A 26,667-nucleotide genomic window follows, 5' to 3' on the forward strand; every position below is an offset into this window, starting at 1 on the left:
GGCACACACAGTTTTCTTTATCATATAAACATGGATGTGCAGTAAAAAAACTACAATAATAAACCCTGGAGCTCATTAATGAATTAAGCATTATCTGTATTTGGTTTCACTGTGCACCGGCACATTTTAGTAGCTTACCAGGGGTCGCCAAGATGGTCATTTGCCCCAGAGAACCTGTATCACTGATAATGAATGTGCTGTATTGGAAGTGGGTAGCTAGGCAGGGTGCCCCACACATCTCTCCGCATGAGACTATCGCCTACACCCCTATTCATACACTGCTCTATTTGCATGTGCGATGGGTACAAGTAGCTGCTGCCAACCAGCATGGGGAAATTGCCGCTCATTGTCAGAAAGTGAAGCGAAGCAAAGTAGACATTGTGTGTAAATGACCCCCACTGAATAGTGGAAGCACTGACATTAGCAAACTAAACTGCAGCCAGGCCCAAACTGGCAATCGGTGGGTTCTGGCAAATGCCAGAGGGGCTGCTGTAAGATGCCAGAGGTGCTGCTGTAAGATGCCATAGACAGTCACTATTAATTGGGCTGGTGGGGGGCTATTTGGGCCTCTGTGTCCTTGAAATGACAGGGTCTATTCTAAATCCCTTTCCAGACCAACTAAAGCCCCATAGTAAGTTGCATGCCCAGTAATCACCAGTATATGGCGAAAAAGCTTAGCCATTTTCTAGCAGTTCCAGATGCTAGCTGGGGAGAATCTAGTAGTTGTTCAGCAGGTACAGGGTTTCATTTCCCAATCAGAGAAGTCCCCTAGCAGCCATTGAGGGCAAGCTGGCCCTATAACTCCTATGGAAGCAGCCCGGCTAGGCACAATCTAACAGGTGTGTTTCAGGCAATACCCAACCCGTAGCGCTTCAGATTGTGCTGAACTATAATTGTTTAACTGTCACCGCAGTTCAATTGACCAAATGGCGGAGACTCCGAGGTTCCAGATTGTAGTTTGCAACTTTATAAAAACTTCCACACCCAAAGCAGTGTCCTTACACCTTCCTGCCCCTCTCCCGTAATTCTCCATCCAGGGACCGCTGTGTGACGCAGCCCGGGATCCACCCCACGTAGCAGGCAGCCTGACCGCCTCATTGACTCCCACTCACTGCCCTCAGATTTGGGCTGTTGCGCCCGATCCCCAGGGAGGAGCTGCGGAACCACACTGCGTGCTGCCCTACTTACCAGGGATGGCCGGCCGAGCGCTACAGCTCCCCCTAGTGGTGCACTGCTGCACCTTTATATATACAGGCAGGCAAGCTCGCAGCTCAAACACACGGGAAACTAACAAGTGAGAAGTCGTGTAGGAACCTGCGCCCTAGAGTCAAGCAGCGGGGTAAGAGAGGGGTTTTATGGTGGGGTGGGGGCAAGTCATCCATTCTATAACTTTACTTACTGGCATATTAGGCTCGTACATGATGAGAAGCGGGTTGGTGGGGTTCAGATATAAGTGGCGCCGGGCTGCAATAACTCTCTTAGCGCTGGAAGAGCAGTTATTTGATAGTATTTATCATAGTTGTAATAGTTGCGCTGACACCTTGCATTTGATGTGAATGATCTGGTCCATGCCTCCTGTAAATGAAAAGCCTGTAACAGCAGCAAATATACTCAGGCACTACTGGCAAACTCTATGCACTGGCACACAGAAATGGTATCTCCCATCACAGCTATATCCCACTGTATCATATACCCTCTGTGCCAAATATATCCTCTATACAGTATATTATATAACGCAGAGAAAGCAACTGCTTAACCCATATATCTAATATACCCTCTGTACTGAACATGATATCGCAATGTACAGTATATGTTTATCACCCTATAAAGAATTTCATATACCCCCCAGGTACAATCTGATATACCCCCTATATACACATTGTATAACCCCTTAAACAACATGACATCCAGCTGTACTAACAGTCCATACAAAATACACACTGCTGTATGGGTAATAGAGTGTAAGCTCTAAAGTTCAAGCATCTCCGCTTTATGCTTTTTAATTTAAGTGTTTAAGTATATTGCATGTGCTATGTTATATGTTCTGTTGGGTTAGAAAAAATACCAACATTTCTGTGTGTGGTGTTCTTGTCAATTCAAAGGCATATTCTGTGGCACTATACATCTGCTGTCTCCTGTATACTAAACAGCATCTACAAACATACCAGTTAGTACATGCTCTACATTCATTATTGTACTGTACCATAAATATATATATATATAGAGAGAGAGAGAGGGTTGACTTTACTTTTTAAAGGATGCTAGGTATTATTCAATAACAGTTGGAAGGCAAGTTGGACATACCTAATAATATATTGTGTGTGTCCAGTGATGTCTTTATAATTTACAATAGTAGCAGCAATGTTATAGATATCTGTCTATTACAGAGAATAATAATATATTCATATACACAACCATTAATTATGCACCCATGTGTTGGAACTGGCCTATAATTTCCAGTTGCTAACTTTAAGAATATATCTGCTATATATGGTGCAGCCAGAAACCACGGGGGTCTGTGAGTACTTTGCAGTAATGCTGCAGATGCAAACACTTTCATGCACTTTTCATGGAACTGATTGTGTGTGTTGGCAATTAGCTGTTGATCTTCAGGTCTTCCTTCCCGGTGAAAGGAATATAATGTGAGGGTCATTGTTTAAGAGGATCTGTGCCGCTTTTGTTGGGGTAGGGAATATTTGCACATATTGATGAGTGAAACAAGACCAGAAAGTGCTGCTTATTTATCGGTGGGGGATTCCCATCCTGGCATGTGTGCCTGCACTGATGCTGAACTAAGTTACATAATGTATTCTCATGTTATCTCATTGATATCATTATCTGTCAGTGACTGCAGGGGAAGCCTCGGTGACGTTGTGGGTATCAGTCAGTTGTAGTGCAGCTGACACCCAGCAATTCTATACTTGCACTTTATTGCTCTCTTAGATGTCTGTCTCCTGGGCGTGTGTACAGCTGTCTCTTACTGATGGGCACTGCCACCTTTCCCAGACATGTATTCTGCTGCCTGCTGCTATCGGTTTGTGTGTGGCTTGTAAACAAAGAAAACACCAACTTTTTAAAGGAAGACCTGCGTATATGAGAAAGTGCGGGGAAAGCTTGGTCTGGTCTCTCTGTGACCCCATATGGCTGCTTAATTATTAAGTATGCTGGACAGGAGGGGTATTTATTTCTAAAATTAATTAGAAGTGGATTAAAAGATTTGAAGGGTAGGCGTGTATAAATACTTAAGTGTACATCATCCCTGTTCCTCTGAAACTCTTTGCCATACCTGTGAGAAAAGCGCCTTCGTTTTTTACATAACCAGTTGGAAAACAGGACGAATGCTGTAATTATTATTTGCATTAATGCCTAAATTACTCCCATTTCATGTCAGGCAGAACAAAGGCATCACAGGACAACAGTGACTTTGAAAGAATAGTGACTGATAAGAAAGCATACAGGAGGCACTGCCGTTTAAAGTCACAATTACAATATGCTAATCATAGACTTGTGCATGAAATAAATGGCAAGACTTGTGTCTCCAGGCGCAATTTAATGGTTAATTTACGGGTTACAAAATCCTCCAAAGGGTCTTCTCTGTCTTGATCCAGTGGATCCAGTTATCAGTTTACTGATAGTTAGCACTTAAAGAATTCTGGGCCATTTGTATAATCATATTTTCTTGGTGCTTTGTATTGCATTAATGTAATCTATAAATGAGTGTATATGTGAGTGTGTGTGTGAGTGTGTGTGAGTGTGTTTAGCAAAGCCACTGGGGTCTCTTGGTGGCGCTGGACAGTTAATATCCCTTGTGCCTGACCCCTGATACCAGGTCACCCAATACACTGTGAATGTTTAACCTCTTCTCTGGCAACATGAACCACATGTTAACCCTCTCAGTGATGCTTTGGAATGCATTCAAATACATGTTCATCTTAACCTCTTTAGTGCGCCCTGTAACTATAAAACTATAGTTTGTTTCAGTCTCCTTGGACATGAAAGGGTCAACTGTGCCATATTAACTATTCATGTATCCAAACACATGTATAGGGAATAGGGGAATCTGAATGCCTGCAGGAGTTTGAAGGACATGCAGTAGGGTTTGACCTGTAGTGTATACCTCAAGGAGGTCAAATCTCTGACAACCCAGCATTCTTCGGAAGTTGTGGGTCACAGGCCGTGGCGCGTGCCATGCTTGGTATAGACTTTGCCAAGAGCTGCTGTTGCTGTGTTGCAGAAGAGATTGTGCGACAGAGCTGTCTGGCAAAGATGGAGTCAAGTGAACCTGTGTGTTCTGTAGCTATAGGCTCAGAAAATAAATATTTGCACAGGTAGAAGGGGGTAGGGGCAATTTGTTGCTTTTATATGATAAGGTTTGTTTGTGTCATTAGTTGGGGGGACGTACACTCCCACTCTCCCAGGGGTTGTACATTAAGGCCTTCACTAAATTCTTCATTAATCTGAAAACCTAGGAATTTCTCAGGACTGACACAGAATTACACAGAAAGGTGCTCAGTGCCCCAGTGGGGGTATGGGTGGCTGTTATTGTAGGCAGAAATGAAAATGAAGGTGCACGTAGCTGTAAATTGGGAGCTAGTAGTGACATTTAAAATCCAAGGCGCCAGGATTGTTACAGCCTTGTTGTACCATATAGGGGATGTAAATATAAACATAATCTGTTGCATAGTAAAACTGTACTTCCAAGCAACTATCCTATATAACTGTTTATGAAAGCAGTTCTTTGTCCTGGTAGTAGATATCACTTTTTTTAAAACCATGTAGCAGAAGCCTGCTGAATTACAGACATGTGAAGAAGTAGGCAAGACTTTTGCTACACCAGCAGCGCAGAAAGATACAGACACTGCTTTTCAATAGCAACCACAGCAAATCCACTGCATAATTTAAATTAATGTATTTGGAATGTCAGCTCTTGGCTAAAATAGACCATACAAATAATATTTCTAACCAGAACTCCCTCCTGATCATGTCAGATGTGATATTGGTTTATGTTTCCTCCCAGGAGGAATTTCCAAGCCTGGTGAATTTCCACCTATTATTGTCTATTGTGGAGCTGGAAGGCAGGTAGTCACAGTGGTGATTAACATGTTAGCATTGTATAAATAAAGCATATTATTTATATTAACGGCTTGTTCTAAAGACCATGGGTAATTACAGTGGGACACTTGATGGTAAAACTGTAGGTACATCCACTGCCCACTACTTTCATTTAGTGGTGGTTGCGGGTCAGCACAGAATGGTTCTACAAAAGTCACTGTACAGTGAATAGTAGGCTTGCCCCATGGTCATGATTATATTCTACTCGATTGTTATATCAGTGCTTCCATACATATCTGTTATATTTCTGTGAGTTTGTGTGGGGGGAGCAGGGGAAGCATCTGACAAAAGACTGAACCTCATATAGTGGAATCAACCTAAAATGTGTTATACCAGGTGTGCTAGAATGGCTTCTATTAAACTTACAGACAGTGACTTAAAATGCTATAGCTTTCTGTGGGCATTATTGGAAACAGCTGCCACCTAGCTTAATAAACACTGGCAGTGCTTCATTGGAAATGCTGCTGCTGTAGGTAGAGATTGCCTAAGCAGTGGCAAGAAATACCTGCTCACTCACTTGATGAACAACAACACATGCAGTTTCAGAGAAGCTATTTTCTTTCAGTGATTCCAAACACTTACATTCTGTGTTGTGTATGGCAGAGATGGCCCCTGTTTAGGCACAATGTAGCTCAGTACCGCTTGCCTAAGACATTAGGACAAAGAAATGTTTTTACATCAACAAAGGAAAATGCAGTAATTGCACAAAAGCAAAAGAAACCAAGATGCCATAGGGAAGAAATAAAAGTGAGAGAGGGAGGCTGCAGGGGGCAAACAAGAGAATGGATGCGAGTTTCTATGAGCTGAATTATGGTACAGAACTCCCCAGGGTGCCTTATTACCACAGTTTCTGGGAGGGGCCTTGTCCAAAGGGCAGATTCTGACATTTTAGAAAAAAAAAAGAAGGGAACTTAGAAGGCAGAGGAAAGTGGGTGGGGTGCCACTAACAATGTATTAATTACCCTGTAATGCTGATGTGTAGTGATGTGTAGGAATCAGTGGGGGGGGGTAAATTCATAGATACTTTGCATTTTGAAAACCCTCCTTTGTGTTTTTGTATGAGAGGATGTTATTAGAGCCCAAATACAATTGCTGTAAACATTATAGGAATAACACAGAGCTCCGCAGGCATATGTACGCTACTAATGGTTGCACGGGACTAGGGCTACTAGGGACACTTAGGGGCTGATTTACTAACCCACGAATCCGACCCGAATTGGAAAAGTTCCGACTTGAAAACGAACATTTTGCGATTTTTTCGGATTCTTTACGAATTTTTTGTTACCAATACGATTTTTGCGTAAAAACGCGAGTTTTTCGTATCCATTACGAAAGTTGCGTAAAAAGTTGCGCTTTTTTCGTAGCGTTAAAACTTACGCGAAAAGTTGCGCATTTTTCGTAGTGTTAAAACTTAAAAGGTGCAAAGTTTCGCGTAAGTTTTAACGCTACGAAAAAAGCGCAACTTTTTGCGCAAGTTTTAACGCTACGAAAAATCGCCAGATTTTACGCAACTTTCGTAATGGCTACGAAAAACTCGCGTTTTTACGCAAAAATCGTATTGGTAACGAAAAATTCGTAAAGAATCCGAAAAAATTGCAAAAAATACGAAAAAATCGCAAAATACCGATCATTACGAAAAAAACGCAATCGGACTCATTTCGACCCGTTCGTGGGTAAGTAAATCAGCCCCTTACTGTTTTACATTTAAATTCTCATCTCCCCTACTTTCTGCAGTCAAATTATTTCTGTCAATTGTTATATCTCTTCATATGTAAGAGTTGCAAGTACAGCAGCAAAGTTTCTGGCAGATCATTCAGAATAGAATATATTGTAGTTAATTGCAACTCCTTTCATATTATTACCTAATATGTTTGATGTCTCATTGAAAATGCATACATTTACCACCTGCCTTGTCAGTAGAGGTGGGCAGGCAAGTACCTACAGACAGAGCAGTCCCAAGGGAGTGTGGCCCTGTGTTTGAGACAGACGGTGATGGCCCCACACAGATTTCAGATTTGCCTTCTTATTGACTCCTCCATGAATATGGGAGACACATAATGGATAGCTTATTGGCCCATTTATGGGGCTCTCAGATGGGCCTGCCCAAATGATAACTAGCCAAAATTTAGCCAGGTGTCAATTAAGCAGGTTTAAAATTCATATTGGGATGAAGAGGGCATCAGCGCATTAATGCAGTCCTTGTCCCAATGTCCTGTATCTGAGGGCCAAACAATTGGATAAATCTGCTATTACCCACAACCCTCAAGGTGGGCATATGTGGGTAAGATCCACTCATTTGGCAACCCCACCAAATACGATTATATGTCAATTTATGGCCAGCTTTACAGAACTAGTGTCTTAAGGCCCCCATACACGGGCCGATAGAAGCTGCTGATATGGGTCCCTTGGACCGACTCGGCAGCTTATCTGCCCGTGTAGAGGCAGAAACGAGCGAGCTGGCCGACTGATATCTGGCCTGAAATTGGCCAGCTATCGGTCGGCCAGGTTAGAAAATCCAGTCGGATCGGGGACCGCATCGCCTCGTTGATGCGGTCCCCGAACCGACTGCCCCATTGCCGCCTACATAATCCGGTCGTTTGGCCCCAGGGCCAAACGATCAGATTATTTTTTTTTTAACTTCAAGCTCCCCGATATCGCCCACCCGTAGATTGCCAAGCGAGCGGATCTTACCGTGTATGGGGACCTTTAGGTTCAACTCCAAGGAAGGAGTTTAGAGGGCCAAACAAGAGATATGACTAGTGACAATGGATTGAGAGGAATCACCTCCTCTACCTAAAACAGATAAAAGTCGCATGATCTTATATGCTTTTGATTCCCAGGAAGCATTTAATCTCAATGGTACACATACTGCCTACCTTCATGCGACCATCACCCTAGGCCTGGCCCTAATCTAATTTGGCTAAACCTGTTTATCTGAGAGTCTTTTGAAGGTAGCAAACACAATTTGTTCCTAGTGAGCTCTTGCTCTCAGATCAGCTTTCTTTTGTCCAGAGATCCAGTCATAATCCTTACCTGTATTGTTCCAGCATTCTAGAGGTTTAGGGTTACAAGAGAACCCGCTTAACCTGAATAAACTCTTATTGTTAGTGCCAGTGAAATGGGACTGGGCAATTAATACAATTTATTTGCAATTGTTCTGTACACAGCCATTTGCTTTTCTAAACATTTCCTGACACTTTTTCCCTACTGGACCCTGGGAGGAATGTTGATATCATTATTTGGTTCCAGGTGCAGGGCTCTTCTGCTGTTCTGCTGCCCTATCTGCTCTAGTAATGCTCACTGCTCTGAATAAAACTAAATCATATGGAAAGGTGATTAAAGCAACATTTGTTTCCCAGTGATACTTTATATGTGTGGCTTACACTGGCATGTCAAATTTACCATCCTCCAGCGGATGTGAGAGTTGTAATTCACAGCAGCTTAAGCTCTCAGTTTGCCTTCCCTGGCATAATGCCACACAAGGAGTTTTGTAACTGGCTACTTATGAGGTTTAATGGTTACTGTATTAACAAGCTACTTTTTTAGCCTGTATGTTTTTTTACCATAAAAAATATTAAACCTTCCATCAAATAAAGGCCATTCAGAATGGACAGAATCCTTGCAGCCTTGCAAATCCATGAGAAAGACACTGAAAATGCATAGCCAACCCCATCTCTAGCCAGTACATGATAGATCGGCCTCAGCTCCTATTCACTTTCTGCTGTTTTGATCATTTTGGCTATTGACCTGAATTAATAAAACAGTAGAAAGGTGGCCACACTACTATGGTATCCATCCTGTGAGACCACATGGTAAATATTGTACAGGGCAGCTCATGCATGGCCACCTTTAACCTGTCATGAAAAACTCTGGGTCAACAATTCATCTGTTTGGTCAGATAAATATAAGCTACTGGAATCATGGGATTGAATGGTTTAATCATAGGAATGCCTTGATTTAATAAAATGAAGCAAATATACAAGTCTTAAGCTTGCCATACACTGATAGAGCCGCTCATTGGCAAGGTCCACAAAGGCGCCAATAAACCCTCCCTCCCTAGGGCATTTTTAAACCCACTAAATCGACAGCTGGCCAATTTTCAGCCAGATATATGTAGGGTAGGCCCCTTTGAGCGCCCCCATACACAGCTTTTATCAGCCATGTATGGCTACCTTCGCCAAATAAGGTATAGAAAAAGTGTATAACCATTCAGAGGCTGGAATATTTATGAAAAATTAAGAAGCACCAGGTTTATTTGAAGTAGAATTATTAGGTAATAATATGGATGTGTGTTTTAGGGAGGATTCTGTACCTCAGTGAGACAGTGTGTCTCCTGCACCCAGCTATTTCTTATTCACGGAGCAACATGCAAACATAACAACCAACTGGAAAATGTTTATATTAAATATATCAATATTTTTATTCTACTTAGGCTCACTTTACTTGACTCTTTTCATCCATGGGAGATCACAGAAAGTTTAAATATTTTTTCTTTATGGGGCCAGATATTGTTTTTATTATGTTTCCTGCCTTATGACTTCACCCGATGCCCTGTATATGTACGTATATATATATATATATATATATATAAAATAGTCCACACGACAGCACCACACTCCAAAGATTGATGGAGTGCACGGAATACCATATAGATACCGAATCAAACACAACCAGCACCAAGGCTCTTGTGGTTCAAATAAATATTAGTGTATTATAATTGCATGTACATGCAATTATAATACACTAATATTTATTTGAACCACAAGACCTTTGGTGCTGGTTGTGTTTGATTCGGTGTATATAGTACATTTTTCTCCTTTAGCATTATACAGCATACACTTTATCAATCCTAGATATTTTTCTATAATATCTTACCAGACTTGACATTCCTATCAAAGAATCCCCCATTAATGAAATAAGCTCACTAGGAGAGTTTTGGGCCCTGAATCTTAGCGGCTGGATTTAATTTGATTTCTAAAAATAATTGTTATGGGTATGTGCCAATGGGCATTTAAGCTTTTGCAATACTAAAGGGAACGGACATGAGAACATTGAAAGTAAAAAAACCTCAACCCTTGTGGTCCTAGTGCACCAGCTCCAGACCCTCCACTAGGAGAGCGGATATTGGTAAAGAGAACAGAAAGGTACTGAAGGATACTGAGGGTACTGAATCAATGAAGGCCACATAAATGTAGTGAAAAAGACTTGCTGCATTTGTTAAAAGATAAAGCCTTACATTTTATATGACAGATGTCACTAAACCATAGGCTTGGCCTATGGTGACAACTTGCAATTGGCTGAATGGCAGTAGAACCTGTGCCAGATGGAAAAGAATGTGGCTTGACCAACTTATCTCTATGATAACCCGTCACCACCATTCAGACATCTGCTGAGTGCTGGAGCAGCACAACATGCATTCTGTGCTTCCAAAAGCACCCATGTAGTCAAAGAATGTGTGCCCTTGGTCCATTGCCCTAGTAGTAGCCAGGGTAAAGTACCTGTTTGATAAACCTACAGTCTGACAGGGTACCCAGATAAAGAATCCATGGGCTTTTGATGCCTTTGATATATTGTAATCATTTGAACAGACAAGCCAGTTTAATTACAGAGTCCCCTTCAACAACATTGATGGTAATAATAGAAGATTGTCTGTGTGCAGAAGGTAGGTGGTCCCTGAGTTCATTGTATGGGTAAGGAGTATTGATGTTTTTGAGATCGGCTCTCTAATCCAGGGCTTTTAGGATTTCACATGCTTGCCGATTCTATCACATATATCCCTTTTAAAGTTTTAATCCCCTAGACACAAAGGGCTGCAGAGGAGCAGTTGGGTGTCTGCGTTTAAGGATTAGCAGAGCCATTGCATCATGATGATTCCATATGCTGTTATGGGCCTTGGCACTTACCCTACACAAACTGACCTATTGGATTGAGCTCTGGTCACAGGGACAATCATTTTACAACCAGGAGAGTTTAAAGATTATGTCAAGGACTGATAGAAAGAATCAGGTCACTGTCATAGACATAGGGAGGAGACCCAAGTCAAAGCACACTGAGGGACAATTGGGTCATTTGTACAAATTTTAACACCTAGGGACAATGTGTACCTTAACCCTTTCAAATGCATATTACTCCTCACACCCCCACCAGCTTCACACTTGCTCTGTCACCCGCATGTGTTTCTTGTTAGGGGGAAGGGGTATAGGCTGATGCACATGTGGTTGAGGGTTATTTAGCCATCAAAAAGCACACGTAAAAAGCAAAGCAAATCTGGGGTCATTTCAGGCTGATTTCCTGTCACCGGCAGGACCGGGCTGAAGAAGCATATTACTAACGAAAGGATAACATTTACAAGCTTTCCCCCTTTGCCTCCACAATGGGAGCCTCTAGCTGCTAAATCTAAAACTTTACTAACACCTATTTTGTTAATGAATGATTGTTTGAACCTGCAGTATGAAACAGTATTATTAACAGGAATTTATAAAACACCATTATATCGTACCATAAACATCAAATATACAAATTACATGTAAAACTGAGCAATACAGGGGCAATACATGCACTGCACACAAGAGCTTACAATCTAAAAGATGACTAACTTTTGGGCACAACCTTGGGATTCAGTGCCCCATCTTATAGAATCATCAGTCTTATCTAAGGCTTAAACATGTGCACATTTTTGGACATAAATTGTGTGAATATTTCAAATGTGCATTTTTCATGTGATAGAAAACACAGAGGGACACACTTTGAGCAGAATATGGTGGAACAATGACTAAAAAGTGTACCTCCCACACAAGCCATATTTTTCTGGGCTTACCAATGGCATAGGTCTCTGCCCAATAGCAATTTAGAGCCTGCATTTGATGTATTAAAATGCAATATATCAATGCAACATTACCCAACAGATGCCCCATTCAAGCTGAAATGCCTACCTGGCCCTGCTCTTTGAACTGAAATACAGCTTGCCAATTCCACGGAAAAACTTTGTGATATTTGCTGTTGAACATTTGCCCGAGGGAAGTGATTATTGCCTGCATAGCTCACTTTCCTGTCAAGAGGCTATAATCCATTATGGCAAGGAACAGAAAGGAGCAAGGAACGGAAGATAAATGACTTCCTGCACATACCAAAATTGAATTGTTATCAATAATCTGGAAGATATTCTTTTATTAAAACAATATGTATGGAGGAAAATGCCCGTGTATACAATAGTACTCCATAAATAAAGATTCATATTTTTTATAAAGCACCCATACAATAGAAGTCACTATATATATCTCAAATTATATAGCTTAGATACAAGTACAAAAGCTTTGTAGCCAAAAAAATTAACATTAATCTTTTACCTGCCAGTCAAAAGCCACCTTATACCTAGGCGAGAGGTATTGGCCCATTTTGTAATAGGGCTGCATTGCCAGAACATGGTATAATTAGCTGATGCACAACTGGCAGTTTTGGTTATGAGTTGTGCTGTGGTGCATTTGAATAGGTGTTGCACAGAAGCTGCAGAATGAATAAACCAGATTAGGGCCACCATTAACTGCACCCTGTATGCTGATGTGAGTCTAAGAAGAGAACCTGTAGTGCATTCCAGCAATGATAATTATTTTAGCTGCAATCACTGCAGTCACACAGTTTAGTGTATTAGTCCAGTAGCTTCTTTTCATTGAACCCCCACAAACATATAGCGGCACAAATGTGTTGTATTGTATTATGTTCTTTTGCCATAATGCAGTTGATTTGAAGGTTGTAACTACTGTCCTGGATCTACAATGTTCTAGTATAGATGAAATAAAGGCATTTGAGAATCTACTCTGATGTATTTATACATGCATTTGGAGCCAAGTCAATAAAAACTGGTACCTTTACACTTATTCATAGTGTACAAACAATTGTCAGGCCACTCACAATTTATAATGCTAAACGTATTGAGATGAATAGAGAATTTGTATTTGTGAGTAAATATCTTATGATGTGCCTGTTTTTCTTTGCAGGTTGTTTGCAGACATTTCGCAGCAATGAGTGCAGCTGACTTTGCCGCCGCAATGGATTACATGGAAAGTATGAATTCCACTGAATTCAATCTGAGCTGCTCCAATGGGGACTGCATTATACTGGAGTCCTTATCCTGCCCCAACACGCTGAACAAGAGTGCTCTGCTCTATACACTTGCTATAGTCTACATCTTTATCTTTGTCATGGGACTCCTGGCCAACTCAGTGGTTATCTGGCTCAACCTGCAGGCCAAGACTACTGGTTATGAAACACACCTGTATATTTTCAACTTGGCCATAGCTGATCTATGTGTCCTTCTCACTCTGCCAGTCTGGGTGGTGTCTTTGGTCCAGCATAACCAGTGGCCAATGGGTGAGATGACCTGCAAAATTACACACTTGGTGTTTTCCATTAACCTGTACAGCAGCATCTTCTTCCTTACATGCATGAGTGTCGATCGCTACCTGTGTGTGTCACTAAATGGCACTGCTGGTCAGCGCAGAAGAAAGATCATACGACGATTGGTCTGTGTCCTTGTCTGGCTTGTTGCCTTTGTTGTCTCCCTACCAGACACTTACTACTTAAAGACTGTTTCCTCCCCTGTTACTAATGAGACCTATTGCCGCTCAATGTACCCCGAGGAAACCTTTAAAGAGTGGCTATTAGGAATGGAGATAGTGTCCATTATGCTGGGATTTGTTATTCCCTTCCCAATAATTGCAATCTTTTATTGTCTGCTGGCTTGGACTCTTTCTTCATCATCATCATCTTCTGGAGACCAAGAGCGGAGAATCAGTGGAAGGCTCATTGTTTCTTATGTAGTTGTGTTTATGGTTTGTTGGCTGCCATACCATGCCATGGTCATACTAGATGTCATGTCTTTCCTGCAGCTGCTTCCTTTCAGTTGTTTTTTGGATAATTTCCTCTATGCTGCCCTCCACATCACCCAGTGTTACTCCCTGCTCCACTGTTGCATCAACCCAATCTTGTACAGTTTCATCCACCGGAACTACCGCTATGAGATAATGAAAGCCTTTATCTTCCGCTACTCATCAAAGACTGGTCTCACCAAGCTTATTGAATCTTCGAAGGTATCTGAAGCAGAATACTCAGCTGTAGACCAAATTCCAAAGTGAGGCCCATCACTGCCTTTGATGGCTGCCTTAGAAATCTCTGTGCTCCACACTTATGTCTGAATGGGGCAACTGGGACCAAAGTGGCTCGCATTCCTGCTGATATTATCAGCTGAGAGTGAAATCGTCTTGAAAGCAGTTGCCCACGCAGGAGTGCAGTTTGGCAGATCACCATGCCAATCATAAGACATTAGAGGCGCTCATGCAAAGTGAAATGTAATCTGCTTGCAAATCATCTTTCGCTGTACTGTACCCTTAACAGGGAGAATAAAGCACTGACACAAGTTTCTGTGAACACGTTCCTGTTCAAGATGGCCAAGACCAAGCTTCTTTCTTTGCAATAAATAATGGACTAAGCTGACGGAGTAACTCATTTGTCCCAATCTACAAGCACAACTCAAAAGGTATCTCAGCCAAATAGCCACAACTGGCAAACTCCCAGTGAATGTGGCATCTTGAGTGAAAGTGAAATCTGTAAATACTGTATGTCAGCAACTGTTGTAAAAATGTAATATAAAATGCTTTTTCTAAAGCTCTATATATATTTTTCTATAGCTTATTGTATTTAAAAGCCATTTTTGTTAATTGGCAGTACTTTGTATTTGAAATTCAAATAGACATATCTATATATCTTCTATATATAATATCTATATTTTTGAAGTGTTTATTATGTTATGTGACAACTGAAATTTCCACTTGTTTCATAATGTCCTTTGATGGTTTTGATATTTACTGAATGCTCTTTTAGCCATTAAAGCATTTTGTTAAACCACTTGGATTGTGTCTGTAAGCTTATTCAAATGTAACATTGTGTATGTGTAAGTTTTTGTGTGCATGTGCCCACATGATTGTGTGTCTGTTTGAGGGCATCTTTGTGTATATGTCAATGTGTCATTTTATGTCTGTCACCCTTAGCCCTTCTGGAATCAGCCTTTGTGCGTGGGAATAAATGGCAAGCTTTGCACTCCATCTTTTTTAGAAGAATAAGGGAAACTGGGCTAACAAGAACATAGACTGGGGAATGAAGAGATTATTGTGCATACAGACAGAGTAGTAAAATACATCAAACAGGCAAGCCATCAAAAAGTCACCCCAAGTCTCTATATAGTACAACAATTGCTGTGAATCTTTAGCTCTATATGAACAGAGCATTTGGAGCCCCCAAGCCTAAGTTATACTTCTCTTAGCCCTACACCCCTTTATTTGCTGCTCCTTATGGAACATTGCAATGGATTATTCTGGCGCCACAGCCTGCCCATTTGTGTATAGACAGTATCACATACATAATTTTGAAATGGCAAATAAATGGGAGATAAAATATCCAGCCCATGGAAAAAACTGGATTACAATGCCTTAGTGAGCACCTAGGCACCTAGTCCTTTGGCCAAGGACAAAAGTATCTCTCTAAATGGTTATGCTGGAAAGGGTTACATATTTTAAGGATACAAGTAGGCTGTTATCTATTTGCTGACTGAGGCAAGCCAAGTAATTATAATATGGCATTAGAACAGATGCAGGGGTCAATAAGTGATCTCTATTGCCATTCAGGATAGACAATTTTATACCTCTTCACACCCACAGTACAGCTGTAACAAGATGACACAGAGGGCAAAAATAGTTTTATGTTATTGAAACTATAGACAAAAAGAAATATTTTTATATTGCATTATGATTATTTAGTTTAGCTCTATATAACTCATTTTGCTGTGCTAAATTTTAAAGTATGCATACAAGCTAACCAATCATAATCATGAAACTTGTGCCCAGCCACAACACTTTGGTCCTGCAGAACTCCCTTGTGTGGAATGAAGAGCAAACTGATTTCCTTTCCACCTTGTAATGAATACAAGCATTGAACTTGGTTTTGCTTCCCTCCCCCTATCTTAACCAGAATCCACTTGAAGAGTCCATAAATAAGAGCAACCCCATATTCAGCACTGATCAACTCTTTATACAGAAGGACTTCAGCTTCCTGTCAAACCAATGTCTCTTTGATTCTCTGCCCAGACTGTGTAAGTCCCTTTAAAGCTGCTGCCATGGGCCCTGCAGATGCACTACTGGTTAATTGGCTAAATTGTTTAATCTAGATATTTCCATTGCAGTCAGTGACAGACGGCACAACCAGGTCTGGGCATTTTATCTTGTAACTAATATGCTGATGTTGCTGTGTGCCATGATTCTTAAACGGGAGAGATTATACAATGTGATAAATTCTTGTCGCACAACTTAAACAAGGGAAACAAACAGTCGGATTAAGTGCAGAGCACTGAGATAGAGGCTGCTGGCAATCCTGTCCTTAACCCACTGCCATAGGGCAGGCTGTAAGTAGAAGGGTCCTGCCTCATGAATGGTATATGACCCCAATTATGTCTATTGCCCACTAAAGCTATTAAACATAGATAATGTTAACCAGTTTAGGCTAAATTCAATAAATCTTCTGCGAGTATATGGAGTCCTAAGGATTATAATTCCCATTGAATTCAGACACATAATTACTATTTGCAAGTATTTATAAAGCACCTACATATGCACTGTACAATAGAGTTGTGTATCCATCAAACATACAAACTATATATATCTCAATACTGACCTATACAAGTGGTAAAGCACTTACAATCTATAAATTGTAACCAGGTCTTATTCGACCAGGCAAGACGGAGTTAATGTCCCCTGCAGGACTGACTCCCAGTTGCCAGAAATAATCACATGACACTCACCAGTTGCTGTAAGAATGTAGGGGTCTCAGCCAGTCTTGCCAACTGAGGGTCTTGAAGGTAGGTTGTGAGACAAGAAAGTCTGATGTGGGGACTGAGACAGGGGAATTTGCTCTTTTGCAAGATGTTAATTGCACTTAATTAAAGTAATTAGTGGAGTGAGCAAGTGCTGCTAGAGTCATATCAGGTGACAAAGGTCATCCAAGTGACACTATGCTTAGATACTAATATATCTGCCAAATGAGTTATTATTTAGGGTCACACTTACAAAATATATATCAAACTAGGAAATCGAGAAGGATTCCAAGAAAGTCGATAGGTTTGTGATTAATATTTTTCTGACTCATGAAAAATAAAATAACATTTTCCTGACTCTTGAAAACTACTTATATGTCAAAGTGTTCACTTGCACTGAGCAACTGACCACTGCACAGAGAGTTGCCATTCTATTCAGTGGAGTGTTAAAGCACTAAGTTCTAACATCCCTTAAATATATTGCAAATATACAATTAAAGATTTGGACAACTTTCACTCGGATATATGTACCTCCACGGTGCAGTAATACACACTAACTACAACAGAAAGATATTTGAGAGAATTCCTGACATTTCTAAGCTGTGGTTTATCTTAAGGGAAGGCATGGCTATGATTCAATACAATACCACATGTGACATATGTGTATATAATAAGTAAGTATACCAAAAAAACTGATTAAATTCAGACATATGTATTGCACACAGCTTCAGTATATACAAGTAGACATTCAATATAATACATTCTGTTCTTTATTACCCATTACAGTCCAAATTTCCATGTTGGGTAATTCCTCAATGCTGCAAGAGAAATGTGATCTGTCACTCAGCTCAATCCCATACATACACAAGGAGGGTGTGTTTGCTGCTGACTGCATCCATACAAGCCCCCAATCTCTCACTAAGCTCCAAAGAGAGCAGACCCTGCTTGTAACGTCTGGTTTCCCAGTGACCTTAAAGCACCTTGCTTATTACTGGACTTGTTTGAGCAAGGCTCTTCTCTCAGACTGACTGCCTACATCCTAAAGTATAAGGAATCCCAGACAGACAGAAAGACGGCAGGATTACATAGCTCTCACCCTGGCACAGACTGGTGGGTCTTGCATGACCATACTCACACAGGTGCTTAAAAGAAGATTAACTGGATTGTATAGTGAATAATGTACCCCCTATTGTAATATATAAAGGAAATCCATGACCATATAAAGACATGAGACCAAAGGCAGACTGCTTTTATACAGGTCAAGGGACTCCCAGGCTACTTTTTATATCTTTATATTTTAGAACAGGCATACAGTAATTATTATAATACATGTTTCATGCTTCAGCCAGGCCTCCCCCAAAAAGTCTTTGGAGGGGCCTGGCGAACATCCATCCCTGCTTGGCCCTACCCCCACCTGCCTGTGTGCTTGCCTGCCTGCCCGTCTCCCACTCCTCACAAAATCGTAGGTAAAAGAGCAACTGGGAAGGAGGGATTTCTATAGAGGAAACTGACCCCATGATCTGGGCTGGGTTCCCAGCAACTGCTGGGTCTGCTCTCTATAATTACTAATGGTGAACCATAGTTATATATATTTATCAGATGCTATGGGGCACATTTACTAATCCACGAATGTCCGAAAAACGTCCGAATGCGTTTTTTTCGTAATGATCGGTATTTTGCGTTTTTTTTCGGAAATTGTCGCAACTTTTTCGTAGCTGTTACAACTTTTTGCAAATTGTCGCGACTTTTTCGTAGCGTTACGACTTGCGCGAATTGTCGTGACTTTTTCGTAGCCATCGCGCTGAGTACGAAAGTTTCAGATTCATTCTAGCTTCGGTATCGTGACTTTCCTTGGGCCAGGTTGGAGCTGCAGAGTGCCATTGAGTCCTATGGGAGGCTTCCAAAATCATGCTAAGTCTGAAAGCTTTGCCCGCAGTTTACGAGCCCTCAATACGAAAAAGTCGCGACAAGATACGAGCACATCGTAACGGCTACGAAAAAGTCGCGCAAGTCGTAACGGCTACGAAAAAGTCGCGAAATTTACGAAAAAGTCGTAACGGCAACGAAAAAATCGCAAAATGTTCGTTTTCCAATCTGAATTTTTCCCATTCGGATTCGTGGGTTAGTAAATCAGCCCCATCAGAAGGGATTATGGATGGTGAATGCCATCCACAGAATTCAGTTTTGGCTTCGCCATGTGCCTGTATTTGGTTATGGGACCCATCTATGACCTCTTATATCCTTATATTTTACAGTAGAGTGTACATTATTGCCTATAAATTTTGCAACAGCCATAACACACTATAACCTGAAAGCTAAGACATAAGAGCTAAGACATAAGAACGCATCTTTATGTGGTTATATAACTTTGTGGCTTCTAATACCTTATATTTTTTTTAAATATATGGTGCTTTATTATCATACTATTTAGAGTGAACAGAAGTAGAATAGGAACCAGAATGAAGGGTGTGGGTGAGGAGAAAGCTGAATGCTCGTCTATCTTCTGCTTCCTCAAGGGTGGAACTAACATTAGTGCAGAAGGTGCACTAGGGCACAGATATTTTTAAGGGGACTAAAAAGGCATCAGTTATTCTACATGGGGCCGTACTAATGCTTTGTAAAGGGGATGAATTTTACCCCCCATGAATCTATTTCCCAGCCTTTCAAGCTGCTGACTTGCATTAATTGATACAGTTAAGGTTATTATCCATAAGTACCCACAGGTCCTTCTCCATCATCTTAGTCCTATTAAGGGTATAGCTTGCATATTTTAAATGCCAGGGCATATCTTTCCATTTATTAACGTTGAATCTCATCTGCAACTTAGTATACGGAGTAATAACACTGCGCTAGAAGTAAACAAACAAAAATCAGCTGCACCACAAATCGTGGATCCAATAGTCCACTTGTAAGTGCAACTTGGCCGCCCATATTGCCAATTTGTCAAGCAAGGATGGCACATAATGGATGGATCTAATTGCTGTTTATTTGTATTATATACAAATATTTAATTTAACTTTTACTTCCACGTGTATACAACAGACAAAGCAGGAAGGCTGGAAACATTCTTTTAGGTGATGAGGCTTGTAGTTCATCAACAGTCAGAGGACAACAGATATGATTTTAATGGTCTATTAAAATGAGCTGTTTTTTCACAAAACTGCCTTCATAGACAGCAAGCCTCATAATAACATTTGACATACAAGAAGATTTTGATTATTAGAAGGAATTACCCCTCCAGTTCCAGAACTACGCTAGGGCAAAGGTCAAGGTCTCTTTGCTGTGGAACTTCACTCATCACCCACTTGCCCATCACTAATTCTCCCTCAGGAGGTGGAATTCAAAGTGCTTGTTTCCTGGCCAGGTAATGAGGGCACTGTTCTTGTTGGCAGCAGGAAATCGGCCATTACATGAGAAAGATAGGCACCCGAGTTACTTAATAGGAAAGTTCTGTGAGAATCTATGGGCAGGAGAAGGCATCATTTGTCAATCAAAATTTTTAGTCATAACAATCAATAAGATGAACTGCTGCTTTGATAACTATTTTTTCTGGCATCAGCAGGGTAAACATGGTAATGGGGAACATAACAATCTGTAGATTTTGGCAAATGCCAGAGGGGCTGCTGTAAGATGCCATAGACACTATTTATTGGGCCTATAGTTTTTGGGCCTGTTTGGGCCTCTGTATACTTGAAATGCCAGAGCCTATTTTAAATCTCAGTCCAGACATAGTGGGGACTGGAGGCATCTACCTATAGGACTGGTACAGACCATGATGTAAAATTCCACATTTTCTGACATCACTAACTTTGTGGAATCAAGTGGTAAAATGTGTAATGTATGGTTTACTAGTGGGCAGTCCAGTAGGAATAAAAGGATTATACGCAAGTACTGTAAAACTGCGGAAAGAGGGATAAATCTGGACCAGCAAAATGGATATGTAAAGGCTACGGAGAACATAAAACACCTGTGAAAAGCTATTGAAAAAGAATATAGTCAACCATTAAAACCTTCTTGATTTTTATTGTTGCTGTTTTATTTTTATGTCTCTGGAAATTTATTATAAGATATAAATGAATGAATATACACCAGTTTAATGCTTCGTTTATTTTAGGTAAACAGACTCAGTCTGCCTAATTTTGCTGTATATTCTTGGACAAGGAAAGGAGTCTAAGGTTAATATTGAGTTATAATGAATTTTAGAGAAGGAGGGCAAGGAAGTCCTGTTCAGACACCACCTGTGCCTTGGCTATCAGCCAGAACACATTCTCATTATCATAGTTACAGCTTTGCATTGGGTGCCAGGGGCACAAGTTTTTTTTCCCAAAGAGTTTCTCTGCACAACCCAGTCCAAGAAAGACTAAAAAGAGGCCATTGTTACACACAGAAACATTTGAAACTGATTACAGAGAAAAGGTTAGTAGAAATAACTGAAATGAAACACATAAGAGACATACATACACTACTCCTAGCTAATTCCCAGGAAGGAGACATATCTGGATTAAATGACCCTCCCAGTAAAATCTGAACCTGAATAATTTACTGTCAGCTTAGAGCAGGAATCCCCAACCTTTTATACTCGTGAGCCATATTCAACTGTAAAAAGAGCTGGGGAGCAACACAAGCATAGAAATATATGGGCTGTGCTGGGGAGCAGCACAAGCATAGAAAAAATATGGGCTGTGATTGGTTAATTGGTAGCCCCTATGTGGACTGCTTATAGGAGGCTCTGTTTGGCAGCACACTTAGGGGCACATTTACTAATCCACGAACGCTCTGAGTGTTAGATCTGCATATTTTCGGCGACTTTTTCATATTTTTCGCGACTTTTTCATACTTTGCGACAAAATTTGTGTGACAAAATTGTATTGTCACGCCCAGTATGAAAGTTTTGGATTCATTCAAGCTGCGGTATCGTGACTTTCCTTGGGCCAGGTTGGAGCTGTAGAGTGCCATTGAGCCCTATGGGAGACTTTCCTTGGGCCAGGTTGGAGCTGCAGAGTGCCATTGAGCCCTATGGGAGACTTTCCTTGGGCCAGGTTGGAGCTGCAGAGTGCCATTGAGCCCTATGGGAGACTTTCCTTGGGCCAGGTTGGAGCTGCAGAGTGCCATTGAGCCCTATGGGAGACTTTCCTTGGGCCAGGTTGGAGCTGCAGAGTGCCATTGAACCCTATGGGAGACTTTCCTTGGGCCAGGTTGGAGCTGCAGAGTGCCATTGAGCCCTATGGGAGACTTTCCTTGGGCCAGGTTGGAGCTGCAGAGTGCCATTGAGCCCTATGGGAGACTTTCCTTGGGCCAGGTTGGAGCTGCAGAGTGCCATTGAGCCCTATGGGAGACTTTCCTTGGGCCAGGTTGGAGCTGCAGAGTGCCATTGAGCCCTATGGGAGACTTTCCTTGGGCCAGGTTGGAGCTGCAGAGTGCCATTGAGCCCTATGGGAGGCTTTCCTTGGGCCAGGTTGGAGCTGCAGAGTGCCATTGAGCCCTATGGGAGACTTTCCTTGGGCCGGGTTGGAGCTGTAGAGTGCCATTGAGCCCTATGGGAGACTTTCCTTGGGCCAGGTTGGAGCTGCAGAGTGCCATAGAGCCCTATGGGAGACTTTCCTTGGGCCAGGTTGGAGCTGTAGAGTGCCATTGAGTCCTATGGGAGGCTTCCAAAATCATGCACAGAAGGTTCAAAGTCAGGTTTTCCTGCATTTTACGATCGTTCGGATATGAAAATTTCGTGACTTTCGGATCCCCAATATGATATTATCGTGACTAATATGATTTTTTCTCTGGATTTTTTTTATCTGGATTCGTAAGCATATTCGGGATATTTGCGATCTTCTTAAATTATCGTATCAAATCCGAATTTATCCCATTCGGGATTCGAACTTGCGTTTTCATGAATGTGCCCCTTAGTTTTTATGCAAGCAAAACTTGCCACTGGGAGCAAAATTCAAGGGGTTTGAGAGCAACATGTTGCCCCCGAGCCACTAGTTGGGGATCACTGGCTTAGAATAATGTATAAGTTGATGTGCATAGATGAAATGATAAACAGTCCATAAATTGATGGAGCTTTGCTTGGTACTTAGCTGCTATTGAACAAGAACATTTCACAAAGATTGGCCAGTGCAACTATGTGTGAGTGCAACTGGGTTATAATTTTCAGTCATTTGGTATTAAGGGTGCCACCTTTTTCTGTGACTTATACTGGCCTTCAAGTTGGGAGGTAAGAAGTGATGTCAGTTGGGGTGGACATAAGTGGGGGGAAATGGGCAGGCTGGGTGTGGGAGAGGTGGATGGGGCAGGTAAATAAGCAGGGAAATGGGTGGACTGGGAGGGGTTATAGGCAGAGAAGAGGTGACCCCAAAGTTATAAAGGGTGATCGGCAGTGGAGAGGGTCAGAGAAGGGAAGGATTTATAGGCCATTACAAATTTACGAGCAAGCACACTGCCGGTAAATTTGTAATACCAGTGCTGGCCCTAGCTGGTGATTTACAGGATAGGCTGGTCAAATACTGGCCAGATGGCAAGCCTGTTTGGAATGCAAGAATTATTAATTTTTGCGCCTTTTATAATACACATCCTCCTGTATATGAGAAGGCCCTGCTTTATGAGAAGGGAACTGTGATCCTAGAAGATTCTAAGAATGAGCACTTTGGTGAAGCCTTCAGTAAAGCCCAGGAATGCCCTGTGTAATTGGTTTCTCCCTCTGCAACTTGCACAGAGCATCAGCCACAGTCCCTCTCTTCTAGATGGATTCTTGTGCTGACATCCTTATACAAATGCAAGTATCTTTTTGTTTGATACTTGCATGACTTGGTCAATAGGAGGCTCTCTCCCACAGTTTGGACACTCTCCTCTGTGTTTCCTCACTGCTGGGAAGTCACCCTGTGTGACATTAGCCTAAATGAAGAAATAGCTGTGTTCAACATTTAATGACGGCTTACAAATGTATGTATCTAATTGTTTTCCAGTGGTTTATATTTTCTTCTGGTCCCCTCCTTTTGCTTTCTTGGAAAATATTTTAAAGGAATCAGATACCTCTGCATGTGCTTCAGATTATAGCATGGAAGGAAATGAGTAAGGGCAGGACTTAGTCCAGAAGTATGGTTGTCTTTATGTGTAGCAACATGAACACACACACTTTTACACTTTAACACTTTAAATCTGGATGTTTTTATATCCTTATGCAATAAATCAAAGGGAAGGGGAAAATAAGTTTAATTTTTGCCATTTTTCTTTTTTTCTGAGAAAGTGTTAGCAGGACACAGGCTTCTAGAACCCTGATTATGATGACAAATATTTGTTTGGTTTAAAGAAACGGTAAATATCTCCATTGTAAGAGCTACTGTATGGAACAATGTTTTCCAGTAGAGAGCTACAGTGGCCATCATGCTCTTTCAGCCACCTACCATTGGTTTAAATGGGAAACACACTGCTTATGGAGATGTCAAGTGTGCATTTTCATTGAAAAAGCCAAAGTCATTCTGACAGCTCCAGTGTCCACCATAAACCTCTCTCTTCCCTTTGAAACAAATGGCTGCAGAGAGGGAAAGGTATTTTGACCACCTTGGTTCTCCCTGAAGGGGCATAGGCATTAAAAAGGTGTATCACTTGCAAACAATGTAGTAGATAGGCCTGCACTCCTCTCCAGCAACAAATGCCAGGTGCAAATCAGACAAAATGTTGCCTTCTTTTTCTTCTATACACATAAAAATAAAAAATACTCTGATGCATGCTGGTCTTATATCAAAATACAAAAAAGCTTACTTTATTCAAGGCAACGTTTCGACACCACATAGGGGTGTCTTCCTCAGGACAACCAACACACATAAGTATGCCAACATCTACTTGTAGTTCAACAATTCCCACACACCTGCCCAAAAAAAGGGGGTGGTCATTATTAATCAGCACATTTCCTTTTACATATTTAATAACATCAGTAACAATATATATACACTTTGGGGCTGATTCATCAAAGTACGAGTTTGAATCCTTAAATGGGTAAAATTCGGATTAGATACGATAATGCTTTCGAAAAATCGCAATAGTCACAATAATATCATATTGGCGACTTTTATAGTCACAAAATTTTCTTATCCGAACGATCGTAAACAGCGGGAAAACCTTTGATCCTTCTGTGCATGATTTTTGAAATTAAGGAAAAAGTTGCAAAAAATACGCATAGTATGAAAAATGCGATTTTTTTTTGTGTTTGGAAGTGATCGTACTTTGATAAATGGTCCCCTTTAACTAGCATTCAAAAACTATTTAAAATACAAATAGGTGTTTAAACCTTTAGGTTGCACAGTGTCCATTTCTTCAATCCAAAATGTTTCCTGGCAAAGCAACTGTTTGGCTTTATCACCCCCTTTGTTGTGTTTTCTAACCTGTTCAATTACCGTAGCCCTTAATGAGTTAACTGGATGGTGATTTAATGCAAAATGTAGAGCTTCTGGGTTTGCATCCCCTTTAAGTTCTCCTTTATGAGATTTATGTGTAGAGAATCTTTTCTTAAAAGGCGTGAATGTTTTTCCTGTATATACCAAGGAACAAGGGCATTTTAATAAATATACACAGAAATCTGTGTGATATGTATATCTGCCTTTAATTTTAAAAGACTTGCCTGTGTATGGATGAGCAAACCTTTCCCCTTCAATTAAAGAGTTACATGTGGAGCAATTATAACAGTGGTAACAGCCAGATTTGCCATATATATAATGTATAATCTTTTTAAAGTGCTGTGGAATATGTCGTCACTATATAAATAAAGAATGATATTGTTTCTCAATCTATAAATGCTTAGTATAATGCCCCCTTTATGAGTTCCAGACCAAGAAAAGATTAAGTGGCTGAAAGCATAAATAAAAATGATTATGCTATATTATTCTTCATTAAAATAACTTTTAAAAGCCATCTTGCTTGTCTTAAGAACATGTACACACAAGCATCTCTTTATTATCATCATCATTTGTTTCTGTAGCTCTGACATGTTGCCCAGTGCTTTACAGAGAACGTTCAGACTTTCACATACGTTCCTGCCCCAGTGGAGCTTTCGATCTAATTTCCCGACTACAGTTATATAAATACACACAGTCAGGTCAATTTAATCAAGAGCCAACTAATCTATCACTATGTCTTTGGACTGTCAGGTCAGAGGATCCCAGAAAACTTGAAGGAAACTCATAGAAACACAGGGAATATACAAAAGCAACACACAAGTGCCTTATTATTATTATTTTTAATAACATTTATTTATAAAGTGTCAACATAGTCTGCAGCGCTGTACAAAAAGTGGGTTTCATACATTGTAAATATCAAAAGAAAACAAAGAAAAAGGGGGAATATAAGTAATAAATGAATATACACGTTGAGCTAGAATATATGTGCATAAAATTCAATAATTAATTAAATAGTTAAATAAGTTGATTAACTAAAGAAAGTACCTAATGGCTGTATTGACCCGGGTGTCTATACCCCAGGCCCATCACCGAGTGCATCTCCAACTTCCAATAAGTAATCACACAGTAAAATATAACTCACCGCCGTCGCTGTGTGGTCCGGGTGCTCAGAGCGCCGAACCCGTAGTCTGAGGGACCAATCAGATCCTTAGAAAAATGGCCTGAAAAAGCACCCCTGGTCTGAATCAAACCTAGTACCATTGTGTTGTGGTCTGTCCAGGCCTGGACATGGATTCAAGTTAGGCCCTGGCC

At 40.9% G+C, this 26,667-nt stretch overlaps 1 protein-coding gene across 1 annotated transcript; it reads left to right on the plus strand.

The window, feature by feature from the left end:
* Positions 1-1,291: 1,291 nt before the first annotated feature.
* Positions 1,292-15,012, plus strand: ackr3 (atypical chemokine receptor 3). The gene is given in 2 exon segments (NM_001030434.1): positions 1,292-1,339; positions 13,107-15,012. A coding segment is annotated over 1 exon segment (1,086 nt). The 5' UTR covers positions 1,292-1,339; positions 13,107-13,157; the 3' UTR covers positions 14,244-15,012.
* Positions 15,013-26,667: the final 11,655 nt, after the last annotated feature.

This window comes from Xenopus tropicalis, chromosome 9, assembly GCF_000004195.4.
Source record: "Xenopus tropicalis strain Nigerian chromosome 9, UCB_Xtro_10.0, whole genome shotgun sequence".
NCBI lineage: Eukaryota > Metazoa > Chordata > Amphibia > Anura > Pipidae > Xenopus > Xenopus tropicalis.